General features: G+C 50.7%; 1 protein-coding gene across 2 annotated transcripts in view; it reads right to left on the reverse strand.

Moving 5' to 3' along the window:
• AGBL4 (AGBL carboxypeptidase 4) overlaps positions 1–20231 on the reverse strand; it is a 771449-nt gene that overhangs the window by 90601 nt on the left and 660617 nt on the right. For both annotated transcript variants that reach the window (XM_081143911.1, XM_081143910.1), the window contains exon 7: positions 7354–7443. In XM_081143911.1, coding sequence (XP_081000037.1) covers positions 7354–7443 — 90 coding nt within the window. The remainder of the gene's footprint in view (positions 1–7353; positions 7444–20231) is intronic.

The following is a 20231-nucleotide window of genomic DNA, read 5'->3' on the forward strand; positions in this document are numbered from 1 at the left end:
TTTGAGCTGTGCCCTGGAGGGCCAGAGTTTAGGCAGACAGAGATGGGGGAGAGGAAGGGTAAGTTGAACAATGAATGAAGTTAGTTAAATACTGGCATTGAGTTGATGACTAGGGACCTAAATCCTCGGGCTGCACACCAGGAAGCAGAGAGGAGAAGGGGTCTGACTGAAGTCACACGAGGACGGAGGTTTCTCAATGTTGCCCAACAGCTCCTTTCTCCATGTTGAGGGTCCTCTGTTCCCAGATTCCCTCTTTGTTTCTCACTGGCACCAATGCCACCTTGCCTCTGGGTCACTAAATTTAGGAAAGTTGAATTCGCCATGACTCTCCTCCCACTGTCAGGCTGTCCCCAAGCCTCTTCTTAGAATCTAGCAAAACGGCCCTCATCCCGCCCCTCTGCCTCTCTTCTACTCTACGCCACCACCACATCTGGCCTGGATGACAGCAAGGACCTCTGACATGTGCCCTCAACGCTGCAGCCAGAGGGATCTTCCTAAAGTGCAATCTGACCCTGCCACTCCCCTCCTTGGTGTCCTCGGGTGATGGCCTGCGTGTGTCCACAGAAGAGGACAAACAATGCTGAGCCTTTTCCCTTTCCCTCCTCTTCTCCACATTTATTCATCTAAGACCTAAAAAATGGGCCAAAATGGTACCCTGGCATCCCACAAAATGACTGTGATGCTGGAAAGTAATGGGAGAGTACAAAGCCCTCCCCAAATGCAGAAGGGGACTCCTTTCCCTCTGGAGAGAGCAGGAGAGCATCTGGGAGCAGCAGCTTTGAGCTGGGCCTGGGAACGTACGTAGGCCTTGACAGACAGACGGAGGAGGTAGGCCTTGACAGACAGACGGAGGAGGTAGGCCTTGACAGACAGACGGAGGAGACAGCAGGGTAACTAAGAACAACCCATGCCCTGTGGCAGGCACTTAGCTCCTGGAATGTTACAAAGCTCCAGAGCACATTCCGGAGCGGCCGTGACCAGGCAGGGACAGCTCGGGCTTTTCATCAGGCCAAGGCTGGGAACCCACGGGCAGCGGAAAGCCAGTTGGACGTCATTCACTTCTCGGCCGAGGAGGCAGTAGACCAGATGCCCTAATTTATTTGTTGGTCTTCATATTAAAGCTGCAGTTTGCCAGTAAACAGGCAGGGTAATGATGCCAGGCGCCCTTGTTAGGGGCTCATAATTGCTTAATCTGTCCACTAATTGACCCCGGTTCCCGGGGCGGCCCTTCATCAAGGAGCCAGCCTGCGCTCAGGGCCCGGCCACGCTGCCGCAGAGAATGGCTTCTGGAAATGGAGCAGCTCATTGTGATCCACCCTCCTTCACAGATGAGCAGATTAATTGGGCTGCCAATTAGGCAGCTAATAAAAGGATGAGAGAAAACCAAGCCAGGCCAGAGGCTGCAGCCACCCTGAGCTCCCGCTCCCAGAGAGAGGGTGGGGACGGAGAGGAAAGGCTTCAGACTCCTCTGCTGGCTGAGGTCGGATACAGTTCAACGGGGCATCATACCCATTGGGCCTCTGAGTTTCGGGGACTGAGGCTTGCATCTGCTCTTCAAGTCCGTCTTCCCTCCAGGGGGTAAGCCCCAGGGGGCAGGGACAGGTCTGCCTCTATGCCACTATTTTGTCAGCTGAATTCAGTGCTGGCCACAGGAGGTGTCCTCAATAGGTATGAGTGACATGAATCAAGAAAGACGGCCCAGTGATGGGCACTGGCTTGATCTGAAATTCTACTGGCTCCATTTCACAGACAAGGAAACAAAGTCAGGGTGCTGAACATCACTTGCTGGGTGATTCACAGGGACCTAGACGGGATTCAGACCCAGATCTACTGACTTCCAGCTGGTGCTCTTTCCATGGAGGCCAGACAGGAAGAGCCAGGAGCCTGTCTGTGTGTGATTTGCAGAACGATTTGCATGTGTGCCTGCCTGATTTTCTCTCTAGAGTCTGTGTAAGGCTTACCGTTGCTGTTCTCTGCTAGTAGGCAGGGCACTGTGATGGGAAGAGCCCAGGCTTGAAGCGAGACAGGTGGGGGTCTCTGCTAGGCTCAAAGCAGAGGGGCAGGGGGTGGGTCACATGACAGCAGCTACTCAGGCCCTCCACCGACCCAGCACCATGCTCCTGTCTGCCCACAGCTGAGCCCCAGGGCCCCACATTTCAGATCACAGGGAGTCTGGCCCTAAAGAACCTGAAGTTCATGGAGTCTAAGTCCTCATGCTCCCACCCCCCCAATGGTGTCCATTTCACAGATGAAAAGACAGAGGCTTAGGGACGTGAAAGGCCCCATGAGAACCCCTTCATGGACCTAGTGTTGTGCTTATGTGAGGCTGTTTGGGCTTGAGAGAGGAGAGGGAGAAGAGGTGAGGGATAGAGGTGGGAGGGAAGCGGGGGGTGAGGGGGGCAGGAAGGGGCCAAGCTCACCACTTCATGCAGGAAATGTTAGGTTGTGTTCTCCTGGTGGTCCTGGCGATTGTTAGTGCATGTTGAGTGTGTGAGTGTGAGTGTGTGTGTGTCGGGGGCGGGAGGGGGCTCTCCTTCCTCCTCCTCTCACCCGCACAGGATAATCTGAGGCGTGACCTCCCTGGGGGAAGACCAGCTCTATCACCACAGTCTAGGGCCTGGTAGGCACCTTGGCACATTGCAGCAGGGCCCAGGCTGGGGGACAGGAGACCTGGGTCTGGTCCCCACTCTATCAGGTGACATTTAGAGAATCCTTTGGCTTTTCTGAGGAGCAGGGCTGATTCTGCCCGGCCACCTGGTAGGATCACTGAGGAAGAGCAAGGAGAGGAGAGCGTGGGCAAGGTGGGCACCTCCCTGTGTCTGACGCTGAACTCCAACATACGTGACCTCATTTACCCTCCCAGCGGCTCCATGAGGACCACACTGCTACCCCCATCTTGCCGGTGAAGAAACAGAGGCTCTGAGAGTTGAGAACTTGCTGAAGGACCCCGGCTAGGAAGTGGAAGTGGCAGGACTCAAACTCAGCCCAAGTCCTCTGCCATGTCCACCTCCCCATGCTGCTCTCCACCGGGATGTGCTTGCCCACAGTGTCATTCCATAAATGTAGGTCTAATTAATTCAGTGAAAGAGCAGTCCCTGGACCAGGAGGAAGACAGGTCCAGTCCTGGCCACGCTTCTGAAGTGCAGTGTGGTCTTCTCGGCACGTAAATGAGGTGGGCTCAGCTGACAGCTCTCAGGGGGTGGCGAGGAAGTGGGGGAGGCGCCTGGCATGGAAGTCACACACTGGGGTTTGGTTCACAAGGAGGATGAGAGGACCCATCCCTGGCACCTGCAAAGTGCTCAGTTAGTGCCACCTCCTCCACTACTAACAACACACATTGAGAGCTTTCTGTACTCCAGGTACCGGTCCTAAATATTGTGTGAATATTAACTCATTTAATCTTCACAGCAACCCTAGGGGGCAGGATTCCTACTATAATTTCCCTTTTGAGGTAAAGGAACGGAGGCATGCAGAGGTCATCGGCCATCCCCAAGGCCACACTGTGTTAAGTGGAGGAGCTGGGATCCAACCCCAGGCCATTGAGCTCCTGAGACCGTGCTGACACATTGCTATGGGGCAGTGCCGAGCTCCCTGTTGTGGCTGAACAGGGGTGGTTTGGCCAGGGAAGGTCTGAGGCAGCAGCGGGGTGGCTAGGAACCAGGGTCTCACCAGCAAGCAGGGCCTGAGGAGCTCGCAGCTCTGCCTCCCTCCCCGCCACTCGCTTGCTTCCTGAGCTCTGCGAGGACACGGCTGCGCTCTTCTCCCAGCAGCAGGTGTGTCAGCAGCTCGGTGGCGAGAACCTTGGTCCCAGCCAGATGGGGCGATCAGGCCCACATGCCTGTTCCCCGCTCAAGGTCACTGAGCCAGCTAATGGGGAAGAAGTGAAGAGAACCGAGGATACCAGACATCGTCCTTCCAGGCCTGGGCCCTCCTGCCCTCCCCACAGCCAGGTGAGCAGGGGAGGGGACCCAGGGAGGGCTGGGCTGGGGAAGAAAGCCCGGCTGAGCCTGGCGGGGCTGTGGTCTGGGCTGTCCACAGGGGACTGAGAGAACCTTGGGAAAGACCATGCCTCAGTCTCTCTTTGGCAAAATGGGGGGAATGATGCCTGACTTAAGCTGCCTTAAGGAAGTAGAAGTGTCTCGAGGGACAGTCAGAGATTGGAAAGGTGAAGGCAGGATTGGGGAGAGGGCTCGTATGCCACATCTGCTATGAGTTAGCTGTGGGGCCTTGGGTAAGCCACCTTACTTTTCGAAGCCTCTGCATCCACTTCTGTAACATGCACATTGATTGTTATGGGGTGTCCAGAGTGCAATTTCTCTAGGCACGAGCTCGGACTTCTAGCATTTCCCATTGCTGAGTGGGGCATGTACAGGCCTGGAAACCCAGATTCGGGGCCTCCTTCTGTCCCTTTCTGCACCCTTCTGCATCCTTCTGGCTATGTGACATTGAGACTCCTCTTTCTGAACTCAGGTTTAGCATCCCAGAGCCAACACAGCATGTGTTCCTTACCACAACCTCAGGAAATGAGCAAAATCACCCCCATTTTACACATGTGGAAAATGAAACTCAAAGACCCAGCCCTACGCCTCAAGTAGCTCATGGTTTAAAGGGGAAGAAACAAATATAAATCAAATATATAACAAATCAGGGTAATAAAGGTGACTATTGGGTAACTCCCAGTACAGCCACAGGGAGTGGGCCAGGGGCCCACAGGGGGCATCTGACATAAACCTTGGGAGAAGGGGCAGTAGGCAGAGGAGCAGCAGGTGCAAAGGCCCAGGGGTGGCGAGAGGATTGTCCATTCAGGGATTAAGTTTTTGGGGCTGGGATACAATAAGGCTCAGGCCAGAGAACATGGCAAGAGCCAGATCACAAAGGGTTGTGAATGTCATGCCAACGGTTTGGTGTGTATCTTGAGAAGGTAGAGGGGAGGCATTAAAAGGCTCTGCCAAGGAGTGAGCATCAATTGAAAGCCCGCAGGACAGCACTGGCTCTATCACCTCGGCACCATCCAGGTTCCCTTTTGGAAAAGCAGGGTCAACAGAGGGAACACTCGAGCTCTACTCAACTCTATGCCTCAGGCCTCGCCTGTAAAATGGGACGGAGACCCTGCCCTCGGTCTACTGCTCACAGAGGAGGTGGGCATGGGATTGAAGCTCTCAGAGATGAAAGTATTGGTAGTAAGGCTACTGCCTTTTTACAAACAAGGACAAAATAGTTGCAGCCGATGAGCTGGGGGAACAGGTCTGCTGCCAAGTTTAGTAACTGACAGATGGCCGCAGCAAAAGCAGGAGGGACCTGGGAGAGGTTATTGCAAGGACAGTGCTGGGAGGGATGGAGGCTGGAAGTGAGAATGCCAAGGAGTGAGCTAAGGTGACTGGAGAGAGGAGCTGAGACACCCCAGCTGTGCAGCTCTGGGCGATCACTTTCTCTCCCTGAAACCGTCTCCTTGCCGGAAACCCCGGGAGGCAGCCGTGTCCAATCCCAGCGCTGGGAGACTGTGAACGGGGAGATCAACCCCATATCATTTGCACAATGCCTCAGTGTGCAAAGCCCATGGCCTGCTTCACCTCTCAGGTCCCGCGAGGAAGGAGGGGCCATCTGCTGGGTGCCAAGCACAGGACTGGGCATTTGTGGACATTCATCTCATGCCAGCTTCATCATAGCCTTCAGACAAGTATTGGTTTCCTGACTTATTTTATATTTAAGGAAACTGAAGTTACACTGCGAGGAAGCGGCAGAGCCGATATTCAACCTCGAGACTGTCCGAAGGCAAATCACCAGGTACTTCCGCAGCAGCAGGCCACCTCCCTCAGCTTATATGGCCTTTAGGGGGGTTTCCTATCCCTTTGACCTAACAGTCATTTTGAAACTAAAATGAGATAAACTATTTAACTTCTCTAAACTTTGGTTTTTCATATGTAAAAATATAGTTCATATTAGTTCCTCTGACATTGAAAAACTCATGTAATGGAAATAAATTAAATCCAATTAATAAAACTAAATAATTAAAATAAAATGTGTATTTTATTTTACATATTACAGTGCCTGGCACATATAAAGTATCATACATTTTATATATAGCGCACCCACTAGATGGATAAAAATGCAACAGTTTTGGCAAGAGTGTGGGGTGCCAGGGGCTCTGGCACATCACTCATGTCAGTGAATTGCTGGTGAAGCCAAGATGCGCATGTCCTGTGGCCCAGCAGTCAGGGCCCACGGTTAAATCCCCTAGGAAGAAACTTGCCCTTGTGTACAAGGCGACATGTGTAAGAACATTTGATCAGCATTGCTGGCAAGAAAAAACACTGTAAACAACTTAACTGTCATCCTTCAGGAGAACAGACAGGTAAGTTGAGGTACAGACAGACAAGGAGTAGACCACTTGGTGAAAAGAGCGATCGACAGCCATCTTCACCGGCACGGATATCGGGTGACACCGGTGTCACATGTACAGAATGATACCATTTTTACAAAGTTCGCAACCATGCAAGGCTGAAAATAATTTAGGAATGCTTGCATGTTTAGTGAAACTGTTAAGAAAGGCAAATACAGAATTCAAGCAGATGGTTATTTGGGGGGGGGGTGGAGGGCAAAGGACTGACAAGAAATTGGTAACAGTCTGCCTCTTAAGGTGGGCATTCATTAATTATTACTTACATATTATTCATTGAAGATATTTATATTGCCGACTAACTGATCCATATATACGCATGCATGTATACTTATATATTGCTGACATTAAATGTGTTTTATACAGATGAAATATTTAATAATAAATAAAATGTAATTATAAAGAGAGATATTTGAGAAGAGAAATCATATCGTATCTATCTGGTTGTCTGATACCAAGCATGCTTCCTTGCTCATGGTAGGTATTTCAAAAGTTGTTTGTTAAGTGAATAATCGAATAAATGAGTGAATGGAAAATGTTTAGTCCTTAACTCCCCAGTTCACTGCCTGCCCTTCCACCAACATGCACATTGGCCTGAGGCCAGATGTGTTATTTATTGTTGTAAACCACTAGAAACAAGTGAAACAAAGCTAGTGAGTGTAGGTGACCCTGTATGGCTCATCCTCAACATAGCACATACTAGAGAACTTCATTCGGTCCTACCTACTCGTTTATGCATCCATCCACTCATGCATCCACTCATGCATACATACATACAGTCAATATTTATTGAAAATAAATCCTAGGGAAGATCAAGTGTAATCTCTTTAGAAGTGAAGTAAATTCCCATCCAAGATAATGCTTCTGTATGTTACCACACTGTCCCAGAGACTGTCATGGCGCCCCAGTGTGTGTGGGGGGTAAGCAAAGGATGCCCATGGGATCCTGCCACTCACCTTGGCACACAAATGAAGAGGGTGTTTCCCCTGGGTGGACTCGTCCCGTGATGAATACCACCTTCTTCTCTGCCCCTTCCCGAAGATTGTCTGTAAGATAAAATAAAAGAGGGTTGCTAAGGAAGGCAAGGAAAGCTGAGACTAGGGGTTGGTATGTGGGAGGGGGAAAGCAGGAAATGGGCTGGGTACTTTACATTTCTCTCTTAAATCATTGGGTTATAACCATTAAGGCCCAGCCATTGATGACTAATTTAATTATGTCCCTGGCTACTCAATATTAAGACTACATCCCATTCCTTGATGCTACTGATTACATTCATATTAAAGTCATCTAAAGAGGTGATATGAGTGAATAAGTCCTGAACCCACTGACTGTGACCCTAGGCAAGTTGTGTATCCATTCTGAGTTTTAATATGCTTGTCTATAAATGTGGATGACAATACCTACTTCATAAGGTTGTTGTAATGATTAAACAAGCTAACATATTGCCTACTACACAGTAAATGTTCAGTAAAAAAGGCAGTACTTATTTAGTAATGGTAGCATCTGCCCTTTAATTAGCTCCTTTTGTGTCAGGCACAATATACACATTATTTATAATCCTTACAGAAACATACATATTAATACTCCTTTTTATAGAAGCAGAGACTAAATTTCAAAGAGGTTATATAACTTGTTCAAGATCACACAGGTAATGGGGAGGGGTGGGGATAAACAGATGACCAGGGAGAGGTGAATTGCACAGAGAACTAGGAATCCTTTGAATTCCCACCACTTTGAATTCCCTCATTGATTGTTCTGACAATCAATCGAGAACCCAGAAGGACCATGCCTTAGTGTTTCTTCTAGACTAACAAAGTTTAAAAATAAATCTCAAAAGGACCAAACTGAACAAAATAATCTTAACTGCCTGCTATATAAAGCTCAACTCTCTTTAAAGGAAGGTAACAAAATCCAGACAGTCAACCATGTATAATTCATGAAATCCAGCATCCAGTAAAAAATTACTAGACATGCAAAGAAGTAGGAAAATATGGCCCTGAATCAGGGCCCAAGCTTTTGTTGCCTCTACAGAAGTCTCACTTGTGTAAGAAAATTTAGCTACTGTGCAAAGATACAATTAGACAAAAGCAGTAGCCAACGGTGACATTCCCAGAAAGAAGGGGCAGGAGGAGGGTGCTTAGTCACGGGCAGAGGAAGGACTGATCGACCCAGAACAGAACAATGACGTGAAGTGAATTCAGAAATGATTGTGGAGAGACGCTGGATGAAAGGATTCCATTTAGGTGACAGGGTGATCTGGAGGGAGGGGGGTGCTTAGAACAATGAGGAGAATCTCAGCTTCTGAAATGCCAGAGACAGGTTATTTTGAATGTGGTTCATGATCCCAACTTCTGCTACACTGATGCCAGACACTGAAATAAAACTAGGGACTCTATGAAGCCTGGTTCTAAAAGCTTGGCACTTGCTTGGCCTGTTGGGGTGACCGGTAGAAACTGAGGTCACTGCTTCCCTAATAATAGGAAAGGCAGCAAGATACATCATGGAGTCAAAATGTTTTTCCGAGAACTCACTGTGTGCTCGGCTCTGTGTGAGGCACCTTTAGGAGCAAAGGGAGAAAGGGAAGACTCACCTTCTCTAAAGAAGTTCATGGTTTAAAAGGGGAGTTAGACACCTGAACTTTTCCTGCACTGAACAGAAGCTCCTCAAGGGAGAAACTGTGACTTTCACTGTGTGTTTTCAACATCTTTCCCAGGACCCTGCATGGAACAGGTGCTCAGAAACTGGCTGTTAAATTAATAAATAAAAAGTACTCGTATAGATCATGGTATATAAAGAGATTTAGACACATGGTATCTTATTTAATCTTCATCATGCCGCTGTGAAGTAGGGAGCACTGGCCCCATTTTATAGGTGAGGGAACTGAGGCTACCAGGTGGAAGAGACGGGCCCTAGGTCAGGCAGCCGCAGAGGTAGCCGAGCCCCAGCCCCTGGCCCGGTGCCCTTTCAGCCCCCGGCTCCACTCCCAATACGAGATTCTGCATCCTCTGCATTTCCATCTTTAACATGTACAAAAGGGTTTGGTTTCATCCCTTATTCCTTGTGGAAGTTGAACGACTGTCTTAGTATTTATATTGCTTTTTCCTTAATAAAAAAAAAAAAAAAATGCCACCAAGCCCTTTTGAAAACACTAACGCTGACCCCGTCTACCCCAGCCGTTCAGAAATGATGAATGGCACTCGCGGGCCCTCGGCGAGGGCTGCGTTATGGATGTCTCCCCTGACCCAGTACCAGCTCAGTTGCATTCGGCATTTCTGCTGACCACAGGAAAATGCAAAGTGGGCATTCTATCTGCAAACTAATTTTACTGAGCCCCTGCATCTTCATAAAGTGATAACGCGGGGCTCATAAAAATCAAGCATCTCGGGTGCTAATATAAGCAAATGTTGATGCGGCCAGGTAACAAACTGCTCTGTCATTTAGGGGGCCGTAAACAAGCATCATAATCATCTTTAGGCGAAATGGATGGCTCGCCTTGGCTTAGTTTTTAGCTTTCATTTGCAAAATCAATTTAAGGTAATGTAGCAGCTCGGAGGTGGTGTGACACGGGACCCCCCTTCCTGTCACGGAGTCCCCAGACTTGTGCAGAGCCAATTAAACATGTGCTTGGGGGAGGCAGCGTGCTTGAGCAAAGCCAGGGCGGGAGAGAAGAAAACAGTGAGAACAAAGACAGCCGTGAGGGACGGGGGACCCGAAACTCACGGAGGGTAGCACTCGGGGCGCAGGGCCCCCTCCCTGCACCCAGGGCAGCCACGCCAGGCCCCTCAGTCAACAGAAGGTGTTTAAGTCAAACGTGCTCGTGTAGCATCTCAGCGAGCGCGCACACACACACACACTCACACACTCCTTTGTCACTCCCTCTATCATCATGCACGATGTCCTTATTCATAAAATATTTATTGAACTCCTATCCTGTGGCCAGGCACCAGCTATTATTATCTTCATTTCACAGAAAAGCAAGGGGAAGAGGCGTTCAGGGACTCAGCCCAGCTGTCCCAGCTGATGGCCGGCCCAGCCCGAGTCCCCAGCAGGCAGTCCGACTCCGCACCCTGTGCTTGTGACCTCAGCGCCGTTCTGCCTCTTGGGAAGGAGGAAAATATATCACCCAGTTATGATATCAAGCAGTTAAATAATGCTTACTCGGTACTTATCCTGTGCCAAGCACTTTACAGAGGATCTTATCTAATTCTCACGGCAACCCAGTGAAACGTCTCCTGTGCTTACCCCCATTTCATAGATTAGGACGCTGAGATCCAGAAAGGTTAAAGGGCTTGTCTAAACCTGCATAAGTAGCCAGTGGGGGAGCCAGGATTAAACCTAGGACCTTATGAACCCCAAATTTATGCTCTTAACCACTGTGTCACATTGTCCCTGAAGATTAAATAAGGTCCTTATGGGGGTTTTAAAAAGACACCTACAAATTCTTTGTCCATCTCCCTTCAGGAGGTGGAGATGAACTCCTCTCCCCTCCCCTTCACTGCGGGCTGGACTTAGAGATTTGCTCTGACAAGAAGGATGCTCTGGAACCGGTGGTACCTCATTTGTGAGACTGGGCTATAAAAAGACTGTGGCTTCCACCCCGAGTGCACTTTCTCTGGAATCCCTGACTCTGGGGGACCCAGGTGCCATGACCCGAGGACACTAGGGTAGCCTGTGGAGAGGCCCACGTGGGGAGGAAGTGAAGAATCCAGACAAAGCCAAGAGGAACGGAGGCCAGCCAAAACCCATGAGTGAGCTTGGGAGGCGCCTCTGATCCAGGTGACTGCAGCCCTTGGCTGACAACTGGCTACACCCTCATGAGAGGCCCAGAGCCGGAACCACCCGGGGCAGCTGCTCCCGAATTCCTGATCTGCAGAACCTGAGAGACAATAAATGCTTGTTTCAGATGCTGAATTCTAGAGTAATGTGCTAAGTAGCAATAGATAACTCATTAATCTTATCTACTGACGCCAGCCTGAGTGAGGGCCAGAGCCATAGCCTCGGTGCCAAGATGAAGAGGAAGATGAAGGCCCTCAAATGCACTGGTGGACCTGTGGTTGGCGAAGGTGCTAGAAGGTGCTGAGAGGCCCCAAAGAGCACTAGCTGGGCCCTCTAGGGACAAAAATCTCCTAAAAGTTCACATTGTGACTTTTCTTTCCCTGTCTCTCCTGACAATAACTTGTCAGGAGAAGTGAGGTGTTATGTGCAGGGTTTTTTTGGGTTTTGTTTGTTTGTTTGTTTTTTACCTCTAAGCCTTTTTCATTTTCTGAGAAAATGACCTCATATTGGTTTCTAAACCAGACCAGTTGCAGTCTTTTCTCCAGTACTCCAGGGCCCAGAAAGGTCCGCACCACTGCAAGCTGGAGAAAAAGAAATCCCGGTAGAAATAACAGCATGGCTAGCGGGGGTCTGTCTGAGGGCCGCTCAGGCTAGAACAGCCTCATCACTGGTCTCCCCCTGTCAGCACCATCCTTGGCAGTCCACCTTCCACCTGGCCCCAAAGTGGAATTTCTGAAATGCAAACCGTAGCACACCTCTCCCTGTGCTTACAACCCTCGGCAGCTCGCCGCCGTCCTCCAGGGGAGTCCAGCCTCCCTCCCCCAGCACCTCTAGTCCCTGGTGGTCACCCACCTCCGCAGCCCCTCCACACCCCCGGCCTCAGCTAACTCGCGGCAGCTCCACAGCAGGCCAGGCTCTCTGCTCTCCCCACCTCCACACTTGGGTTCATCTTTTTCTCTCTGCCCGGAACGCCAGCCCCTGTCTTGTCTGTCTGGCTTCCCCCTACTCAGCCGTCCAGACTCTGCTCAGATGAACCTCTTCTGAGAAGGCAGGGAGGAAACCACCACTCACCCGGGACTTGGCCTTGGCCAGCCCTCCTGTTCCTGTCGTGCTGTATCTGATTTCACCAGCACCATGATTCTGTACTTCCCCCTACAAAATTCCTCATGTTGAAGGTAACCTAAGGGTATCACCCTGGTTGATCTGACAATAAAAAGGGATCGGGGGCTTTGAATTACAGTGAGAACACGCTCAAGGTGCAGAGTTTCTTATATATAATCTTATGAGGAAATGCAGGGTTAGGAGGCATCATCAGAGCTTTGGGGTCAGTGAGTGTGTTTGAGTAGAGGTGAGAGCTGAAAGCAGAGACACCCAGGGCTGGCTCAGCCGAGCTGACTGAGGGCGTCCCACAGCAGGGGAGCTGGATGAGGGGCACTGGGCAGGACACTGGCCCTGTGTTCTTCTGTCCCCTGTGGGGTAAAATTGAAAGCCTCACTGAAAGCTTCCTGGCAAATGGACCAGGACTCATATCCAGGCCCCATGGATTATTGGCTGTGAGGTCTTGGGCAAATTACTTATACATTCTGAGCCTCAGTTCCCTGTAAAATGAGAACAATCCCCAGCTCACAAGATAAACCTTAAGTGAGAGACTTTAGGTTCCTTCCCCGTGTATTGAGCGACCAGCCACAGATACAGGGTCTCTCAGCACTACTGAGCAGTGCTGGGCAACTGTGGGGTGGGGTGGGTGCTGGGCTGAGCACGGAGGAGGGCCCACAGTACCTCAGCCTCCACCCACTGGATGCCAGGAGCACCCCTCCACTCAATTATGACCGTCACAAGCAGCTTCAGACCTCACTAAATGTCCCGCATCTCCTCAGAGACAAAATAGCCCCTGGTTGAGAATCAGTCCCCTGTGGGAATTTCTTCCTTTATTTGCATTAGTCTTCCCATTATCTTCCCAAGTAAACCTCCAGTTTCTTAGATTTTATATCATTGCCCCAATTCCTCCAAAAAGCCTTTGCAGACAGCTCCAGACCGCAGTGGCTTCACCCTCCTCTGAACTCACAGAACTCATCTGGTCCCTTAGCCTAGTCGTAAATCATTTACTGCCTCGCTCAGGCAGGATCCAAAGCCACGACTGTTCCACTTGATGCCCGGCATCTGGTCTTCTTGAGAAAACAGTCATGTTAGCAAAGTTTATTTTCAGCCCCTCCTCCCCCCACCCCTGCCATCCCCTGGGTCCCCTTCCCATACCTCGGCTCAGATCTCCCACAACCTAAAATCTCATGCCTAAGTGCTCCAGGGTTAGGGAGAAGATGCTCTGCCTGGATGAGATGGAGAAGGGAACAGGGGTTACCGCTGGAAAGCGTGTGCTCATGACGGAGAAGTGAAGCGTTAATTCTGGTTTCAGTCCTTTGGGATGAGGCGCCACCCTGGTACCCCTCACATGCCTACCACATATTAAAACAGCTCTTTTGGCTTCGGAAAGCAGTGAGGAGGCCTCTGGCTTACAGGAGCCCCATAGAGGCCATCAGAACTGCTAAGCCTCTGGAGACATCCTCACTGTGGAGATGATGGCGAGACCCAGAAAGGATGGTGACTTGCCTCGGGCCACCCAGCTAGAGAGTGTTCAGCGGGCCTGGAATGCAGGGCCTAGAGCTCCGAGTCCACCAGCCTCTTCCCACAACATTGCCTTGGGCAATGTTCATGCAGGCTGATGCCTGCGAAGTGCCTGGTGGGTGCCTGCCAAGGGAGCAAAGGGAAGTCAAAAAGCAATGGGCCTGAGATACAGAGGGCCAGGGCCCGTTGCCATCACTGTCACCTTGGCAGCCACAGCAGCAGAGTCTCTCCCCAACCCCACTCAGATAGGCTGCCCCTGCTGGGCTCCCCAGTTTATAAAGCCTCCAGCTGCAGGCCTAGCACTCTAGGCCCTGGAGCAGTGAGCAGGGAGTCCTGGGGGGTCAGCTAATGGCAGGAGGGCTCTCCCAGCCAAGATCCATCTTGATCCCAGCACCCTCCAAGCACCCCCAGAGAGTCAGAACCAGAGTCTCCGACTCAGTAGCTGCTGAGGTCGGGTCTCCTGGGAAACAGACTGAGACTGAGGTCTGCTTGGGAGCCTCACTGGGGATTGCTCTCGGGCACACTTGTGAGAGGTGCGAGTGAAGCAGGATCAAGACGGTCTCAACAGGGACTCTGATCAATCCTTCGGGGAAGCTCTGGGCCAGGAGGGCCCTCCATAGTTGCCCCAGGAGACAGCGGCCCTGGCTCTGTGTCCTGCACTGACTGCATCCTGGACGTGGGCTGCCCCAAGGGCCGGGTGGTAACCTCAGGCAAGGCTGCTCCCTGGGGCTGAGCACAATTTCCAGGGAGGAACTCAGCTGTGAGCTGTGAGCCACCAACACTCCTGGGAACTGGGGAATTGGTCCTGAAGGGGCATAGAGGCAGCGTACAGTGTTTGCTCCACCAGCCTCTGCTGAAGCAGCTGAAGGGTGCAGGCGGATCTGAGGCCCCAAAGGCGAGAGGCCAAGCACGAAGGACTTCCTTTGTTATTTCAACTCAATGTGAACTTTCTAACACTGACCATATGCCAAACTTTGGGCTGGTCCCTGAGGACAAGGGGAGGAATCGGACACTGTCCCTGCCGTCCGGGAGCTCGAAGACTAGTGAGAAGAAATATCAAGACTGGCTTTGTGGTTATAACCTCGAATTCTAGAGTCAGAGAGAAGGAAGGTTAAATCCAAGTCCTGACACGGGTGACCTGGAGCCCTGAGATTGTTCAATTCCTCATCTGCACAGTGAGAATACCGATATCAACCTCGTAGGGATCTTGTAAGAATTAAATGAGCTAATGTATCAGTACAATGCACGAAACCTGATATGTTCAAAATGGCATGAATTCAAAAATGGTAACTTCCAGGTCACTTGGTCCAACTGCCTGTTCTTACAGATGCAGAAACTGAGGTCACTAGACGCTAAAGGACGCTATAGCCAGGACTTGGCCTATCTTTTTTCCAGTTTGTATTCCCAGTGCCTCACATACAGAAGGGACTAGTTGTCGAGTACCTGTTGCTCTTTGGCTGAATGAGTGTATGGGGCTTGGACTGAGGGCCCAGGCTTTCCCTGACACATGCTGTGCCTTTTGAATTTTCTCCCAGCCTCCAGAAATACCTCCCAGGCTCGGTTTCAGGCTTATTAGCAAACGCGAGCTGAATGACGCCATGCCCTTTGCAGCAAGGACAACAGAAACCGTTTCCCCAGGAAAAGAGGGCAAGAAGAGGTGAAAGCCCGGATGAAATTCGAAGACAATACGTTCTAATCAAACTTGATAAATATGTAAATTAAAGCAGCTAAACAGTTGGCTTTGACAAATGACTTCTCCGTAATGGATTTTCCACAGTGAAAGGGGAGAGTTCAGCCCGCCTGCTAGTGGAGGGAGAGCCCTCTCCGGCCTGCCAGGCAGCGCGGCCGCTGGGCGGGCACCGGGACCGGGAGGCAGGCGAGAGCCTCCCCTTCCTTTAACAGATGCTCTTTACTGAGCGTCTGCTAGCTGCTAGGCTCAGCCTCCGTCAGCCCCTGGAGGGGACACAGCCCCTGTCTCATGGTTGAGGGAGCCCAGGGACCGGGAAGTGAGGGCCAGAGCCACAGTCTCCAAAGCCTGGTGCGGCTCAGGGGCCAGAACAACCAGCCACTGGCAGGGGGAGGGAGGTATCTCACCAACTCAAAAGTTAGTGCCTTTTAGGTTTTTTTGTTTTTAAAGATCCTGCCTTACAGTTTTCCTTCCCTCACAGGAGCTGGCATGGTAGTGATGTTCACAAAAGATCTGTCTCTTAACTTGCCCTGTAGCTCCAGGGGGACCCTTCTCTCTGCCCGCTCTCATCTCTGACAGCCGTAAATAAGCCGTCAGTGTCAGCCCAGGAGAAGGCCCAGGCAGTGTGGCGCAGAAAGAGCTGGCAGGCTGTAGTTTCTCCACAAAAGCCCAGACAATCGTCATCGTAAGCACTAAATTTCAGGTGGGGGTGGGTGGAGGAGGTTATCACTTACCAATAGACAACCAGAATAATTGCTATAAAACTGATGATTCTGGTGGGTTCTAATGCAACAGGCAGGTGAGAAATGCTGGAGAGGAACAGGTTTGGAGCAGTGACCATGGGCCGAGCACTTTTTTTTTTACGTTATGATCCAGGTCTCACCAGACCCGGAGAGACCTGTGCTGTTTCCTCACACTGCAGTTTGGAGACCTGAGGGTAAGTGCGAGGCCTGGCCCAGCCCAGCTCAGCTAGCAAGAGTGACAGCTGGAGCTTGAACCCGGTCTTTCTTCTGACACCTCTAAAGGACAGGTTTATACCCAGCTACAGATAAGAGATTATCCTGTGTGTGCATGTGTGGGCACAAGCACACGTCTGCTTCTGACTCAGGTTCCTACTAATTCTTGTGTACAGGTTATCAGAGTTGAGGCGAAAATAGAAATTCAAGTTGAATGGTTTGTGGTCTTGGAAAGACACTATAACACAGTCTCCCCAAACAGAGAGCCAGGATTAGGAGCTGGAAGTGCTTCAGGGGAAGGGTTCCTGGTAGGGCTGGGGGCGTGGGATCGGGCCGGAGCCCAGGATCGGCCCTGCCGATGCTGGAGGAATTTAGATTTGAAGAGAGTGCTTTCTTCCCTATTGAGATTTTCATTGACTTGTATAAAAATACTACTTTCAATCTCAAATCCCCACTGGCATCTTTATATAAGCACTGAAAATGCTACTGGGCTTTGGAGATTTCACTTTCATTTAATGAAGGAAAACTATTTCTATTAAAGAGTAATTTTTTCTCTCTCAACACAGTATCTTCAGAGGACCTGGGGATGCTGGGTTGTTCTGGGGCCTGAGAAAACAAACCAACCACACGCCGCACCGGGCGACGGGAGGGCACCAACCAAGAAAGGCAATGAAGGGTCAGTAATGAGGGAAATGAGAGTAATTACAGTAAGTAAGCGCCCATATACCCAGCACTGTACAGTTTATGAGGCACTTTGGTGCTCAGTAGGGGGGTGTTTCTGTTGCCACCGCCTAAGCTCGACCCCCATCCTGTGTTGTCTGAACTGTGACAGCCACCCCTGGCCCTCCTGGGCCCTGTCCGTTCCTCCCCAGGCAGGGGCCGCTCTCCTGCCTCCAGTCCTGCAGTGGCTTCCGGGCACCAGCAGCAATTCCGAGCTCCTGGCCCTGGCCTGCTGGCCCCTGCCCACTCCCCACCCTCATGGGTGCCGCTCACCTGCTCCCCCGGCCTCAACCTGCTTTGCTCTAGTTTCTCTGCCCTCTCTCTGGAGGACCTGCTTGGGGCCAGTGGGGCTGGCTCCTTACCTCCCAGGTCTCTTCCCACCAAACTGTAGCTCTTTGACAACAGGGACTTGGGCTTATTAACTTCTTTGGCCCCAAGTCTAACACTGCACCCGGCAGACACACGTGCCGATGGCATATTTATAGGGTCAATCAATGCAGCTGGCGGGCATTGAGTGATGTGTGCTGGGGAAGGGGCGGGGGGCACAGGAACAGGACTAAAGAAGAGGTTGGGGTCAGCTGATGGTCCAAGGCCCTATAAGCTGTGAGAATATGGTGGACCCCAGGCTGATCGGTATTAAGGCCTCCCCGAGGCTCCATTCCTCACAGAGAGGCCACCGAGCACAGGGGGGGTGAGCAGGCTCTGCCACTTACTATCTGTGTGGTCTGGGAAAGTCTCTGGGTCTCTGGGTGCCTCAGTCTCCTCACCAATAAAATGGGAATAATAATGATATTCATATTATTGGGTAGTTGTGAGGAATGAATAAGTTAAAATAGAGCACTAATAACAGTGCTTGTCACATGGTGAGCCTTCAACTAACATTTGCTATTCTTAGTCAACAAATATTCCTTGAGCTCCTTGAGTCCCCTTCTCCTGGGAAGCCTCTCCACCCCCAGGCAGAGTCGGGTGCTCTCTGCTCTGCTCCCTCCCAGCGGAAGGACAGCAGTTGCCCAGCGGTATAATAGTAATTTGTTTTTCTTTCAGTCTCCGCCTTTCCCCTCTGGTAACTCTGAGCTTTTTGGGGGCAGAAGCTCTGTCTTGTTCATCTCTTTTTGGCATTTATTTCCTTTGTTTGAGACAGAGAAGGGCATTTTGACATGGTTGTTTTGATGAAAGAGTTTTGAAATGTCTGCATCTAAATGTAAAATTGCTTTTGAAAATTACCAGGCACTGTGTGCAACAGACCCCCCATACCCGTGCCTGTCTGATGGTCACTGCCCCTCACGCCCACCAGTCCCTCACTGCCCCTGCCTCCCTCATCACCAGCCCTGGCCTGGAGCCACCCCTGAGCCCATCCTCTCTCTCCCTCTCCTCCCTGAGCCCCTCGCTGGAAGTGGAGACCAGGGATGGAGGGATTCTGGGATGAAGGGAGGTAACGAAATGTCTCCTTGGCACATTATTTGCTATTGTTTTTTAAAATCTGAAGGCGTAATGGTTTTTTCTCTCAGCTGGGTCACAATGTCCCCATATCGAAACAGTTGTGTCAGAGCAGCTGAATCAATGTGTCCAAAACAAAAGGACTGTGTCAAAAAGATAGGAACTCTGCAAGGAAGCCACCTGGCAGGTAGCAGTCCTTGAGAATGGATTTGAAAGCATACACCGTTGTAAGTGGATTAACAAGCAAGTGCCCTGAGCCTCGACTCTCCCTGTAGTAATTCCTGTTTGTTCTAGCGAGGACGTTTCCACCACCCCAAGGATCAGAGAAGTTAAGGGTGCTACCTGATGGCACACAGGGGGTCACGGAGCAGAGATGTTCAGAGCCGGTCAAATTAATCTCTTCCATTTGACAGCCAAGGCACCAAGAGAGAAAGGGACTTGGCCAAAGTGTCCCAGTGAATTGGACTTTCAGCTGTTAGATCAGAAACACATGGTCAGTCCTTGGGTAACTTCTCCACCCTGTGCACTAAATTCAGGACCACGGCATCGTCACAGGCTCATGTCAGGCACTCAAGAGAATGGAAAGGAGACCACAGCAGGCCACTCACGCCGTAGGCAAGCTACTTGAAAATTGCATTTGCCAAGTTCTCAGCAAAGGAAGCCTTAGTGTCCAAACAGGCAGGCTGTTGATATCCATCAGCCAGGCCGTCCATCGGAGCAGCGGGGCCTCCGGGCAGGCCCCGGACTGAGCCAGAGAAAGTGAGCTGCTGCCGTGTGGGGAACCGGCGAAGGGCTCGCTGTCTGCATCTACTTCCACAGTTGACATTTCTGCAGCCAGTTAAAGAAGGAACTAACCCCTGTAGCTCAAAACAAGAAATTATATATCTCTACTGTTTTCATGGCTTCCTGACTTGGATTGAATGGGATCTTTCTTGAATAAAATAAGTTTTAAAAACTGAATTTACAAGAACTTATTTCCAGGGGGTGTTTTTATAGAGTGGTGTTAGATGCTCCTAAGGTAAGGCTTCTAGGATAAACCCGGGTGCTTTATACACATCCCGCCTTGGACTGTCTCTGGGGCACGTGGGAATGAATCAGCAGACCTGGATTTGAAGCCGTGTGAGGGAGGTAAGCTGCTGAACCACAGTTTCACCAGAGACTAAGTGAGGAAAGGCTTGGGAGTCACGGGTTCTCCGAGAAGGTAGCCTCTGCGACTATTGATTTCAGAGGCTCCAGGCCCACCCCTGGCAGACCCCTTTCACGCAGGGAGCCCTGGGGCCTGAAGATGCTGCGGGGGGCACTCATGTGGATGAGCACCTGAGAGCTGACTTAGCATAACGGTTGCAAACAGGGACCCGGGCACAGAGCAGTGACTCCGCCACTCTCTGGGTGTGTGACCTTGGGCAGAACATTTCACCTTTCTGTGCCTCAGGCTTCTCATCTATAAAACAGGATCATAATGGACTATCTCATAGGCATGCTCTGAAGAGTAAATAAATTGGTATTTGTAAAGCATGCAGAACAGTGTCTGGCACTTAGTAAATCTTATATAAATATGTGTCTATTAAGTAAAATAAGTGCTGGTCAATCACACCCATTCAGGCGCTCCCTGTCGGCAAGAGGGTGATGCTCATCTCGG

This window comes from Miniopterus schreibersii (genome assembly GCF_964146895.1).
Source record: "Miniopterus schreibersii genome assembly, chromosome: 8".
Taxonomy (NCBI): domain Eukaryota; kingdom Metazoa; phylum Chordata; class Mammalia; order Chiroptera; family Miniopteridae; genus Miniopterus; species Miniopterus schreibersii.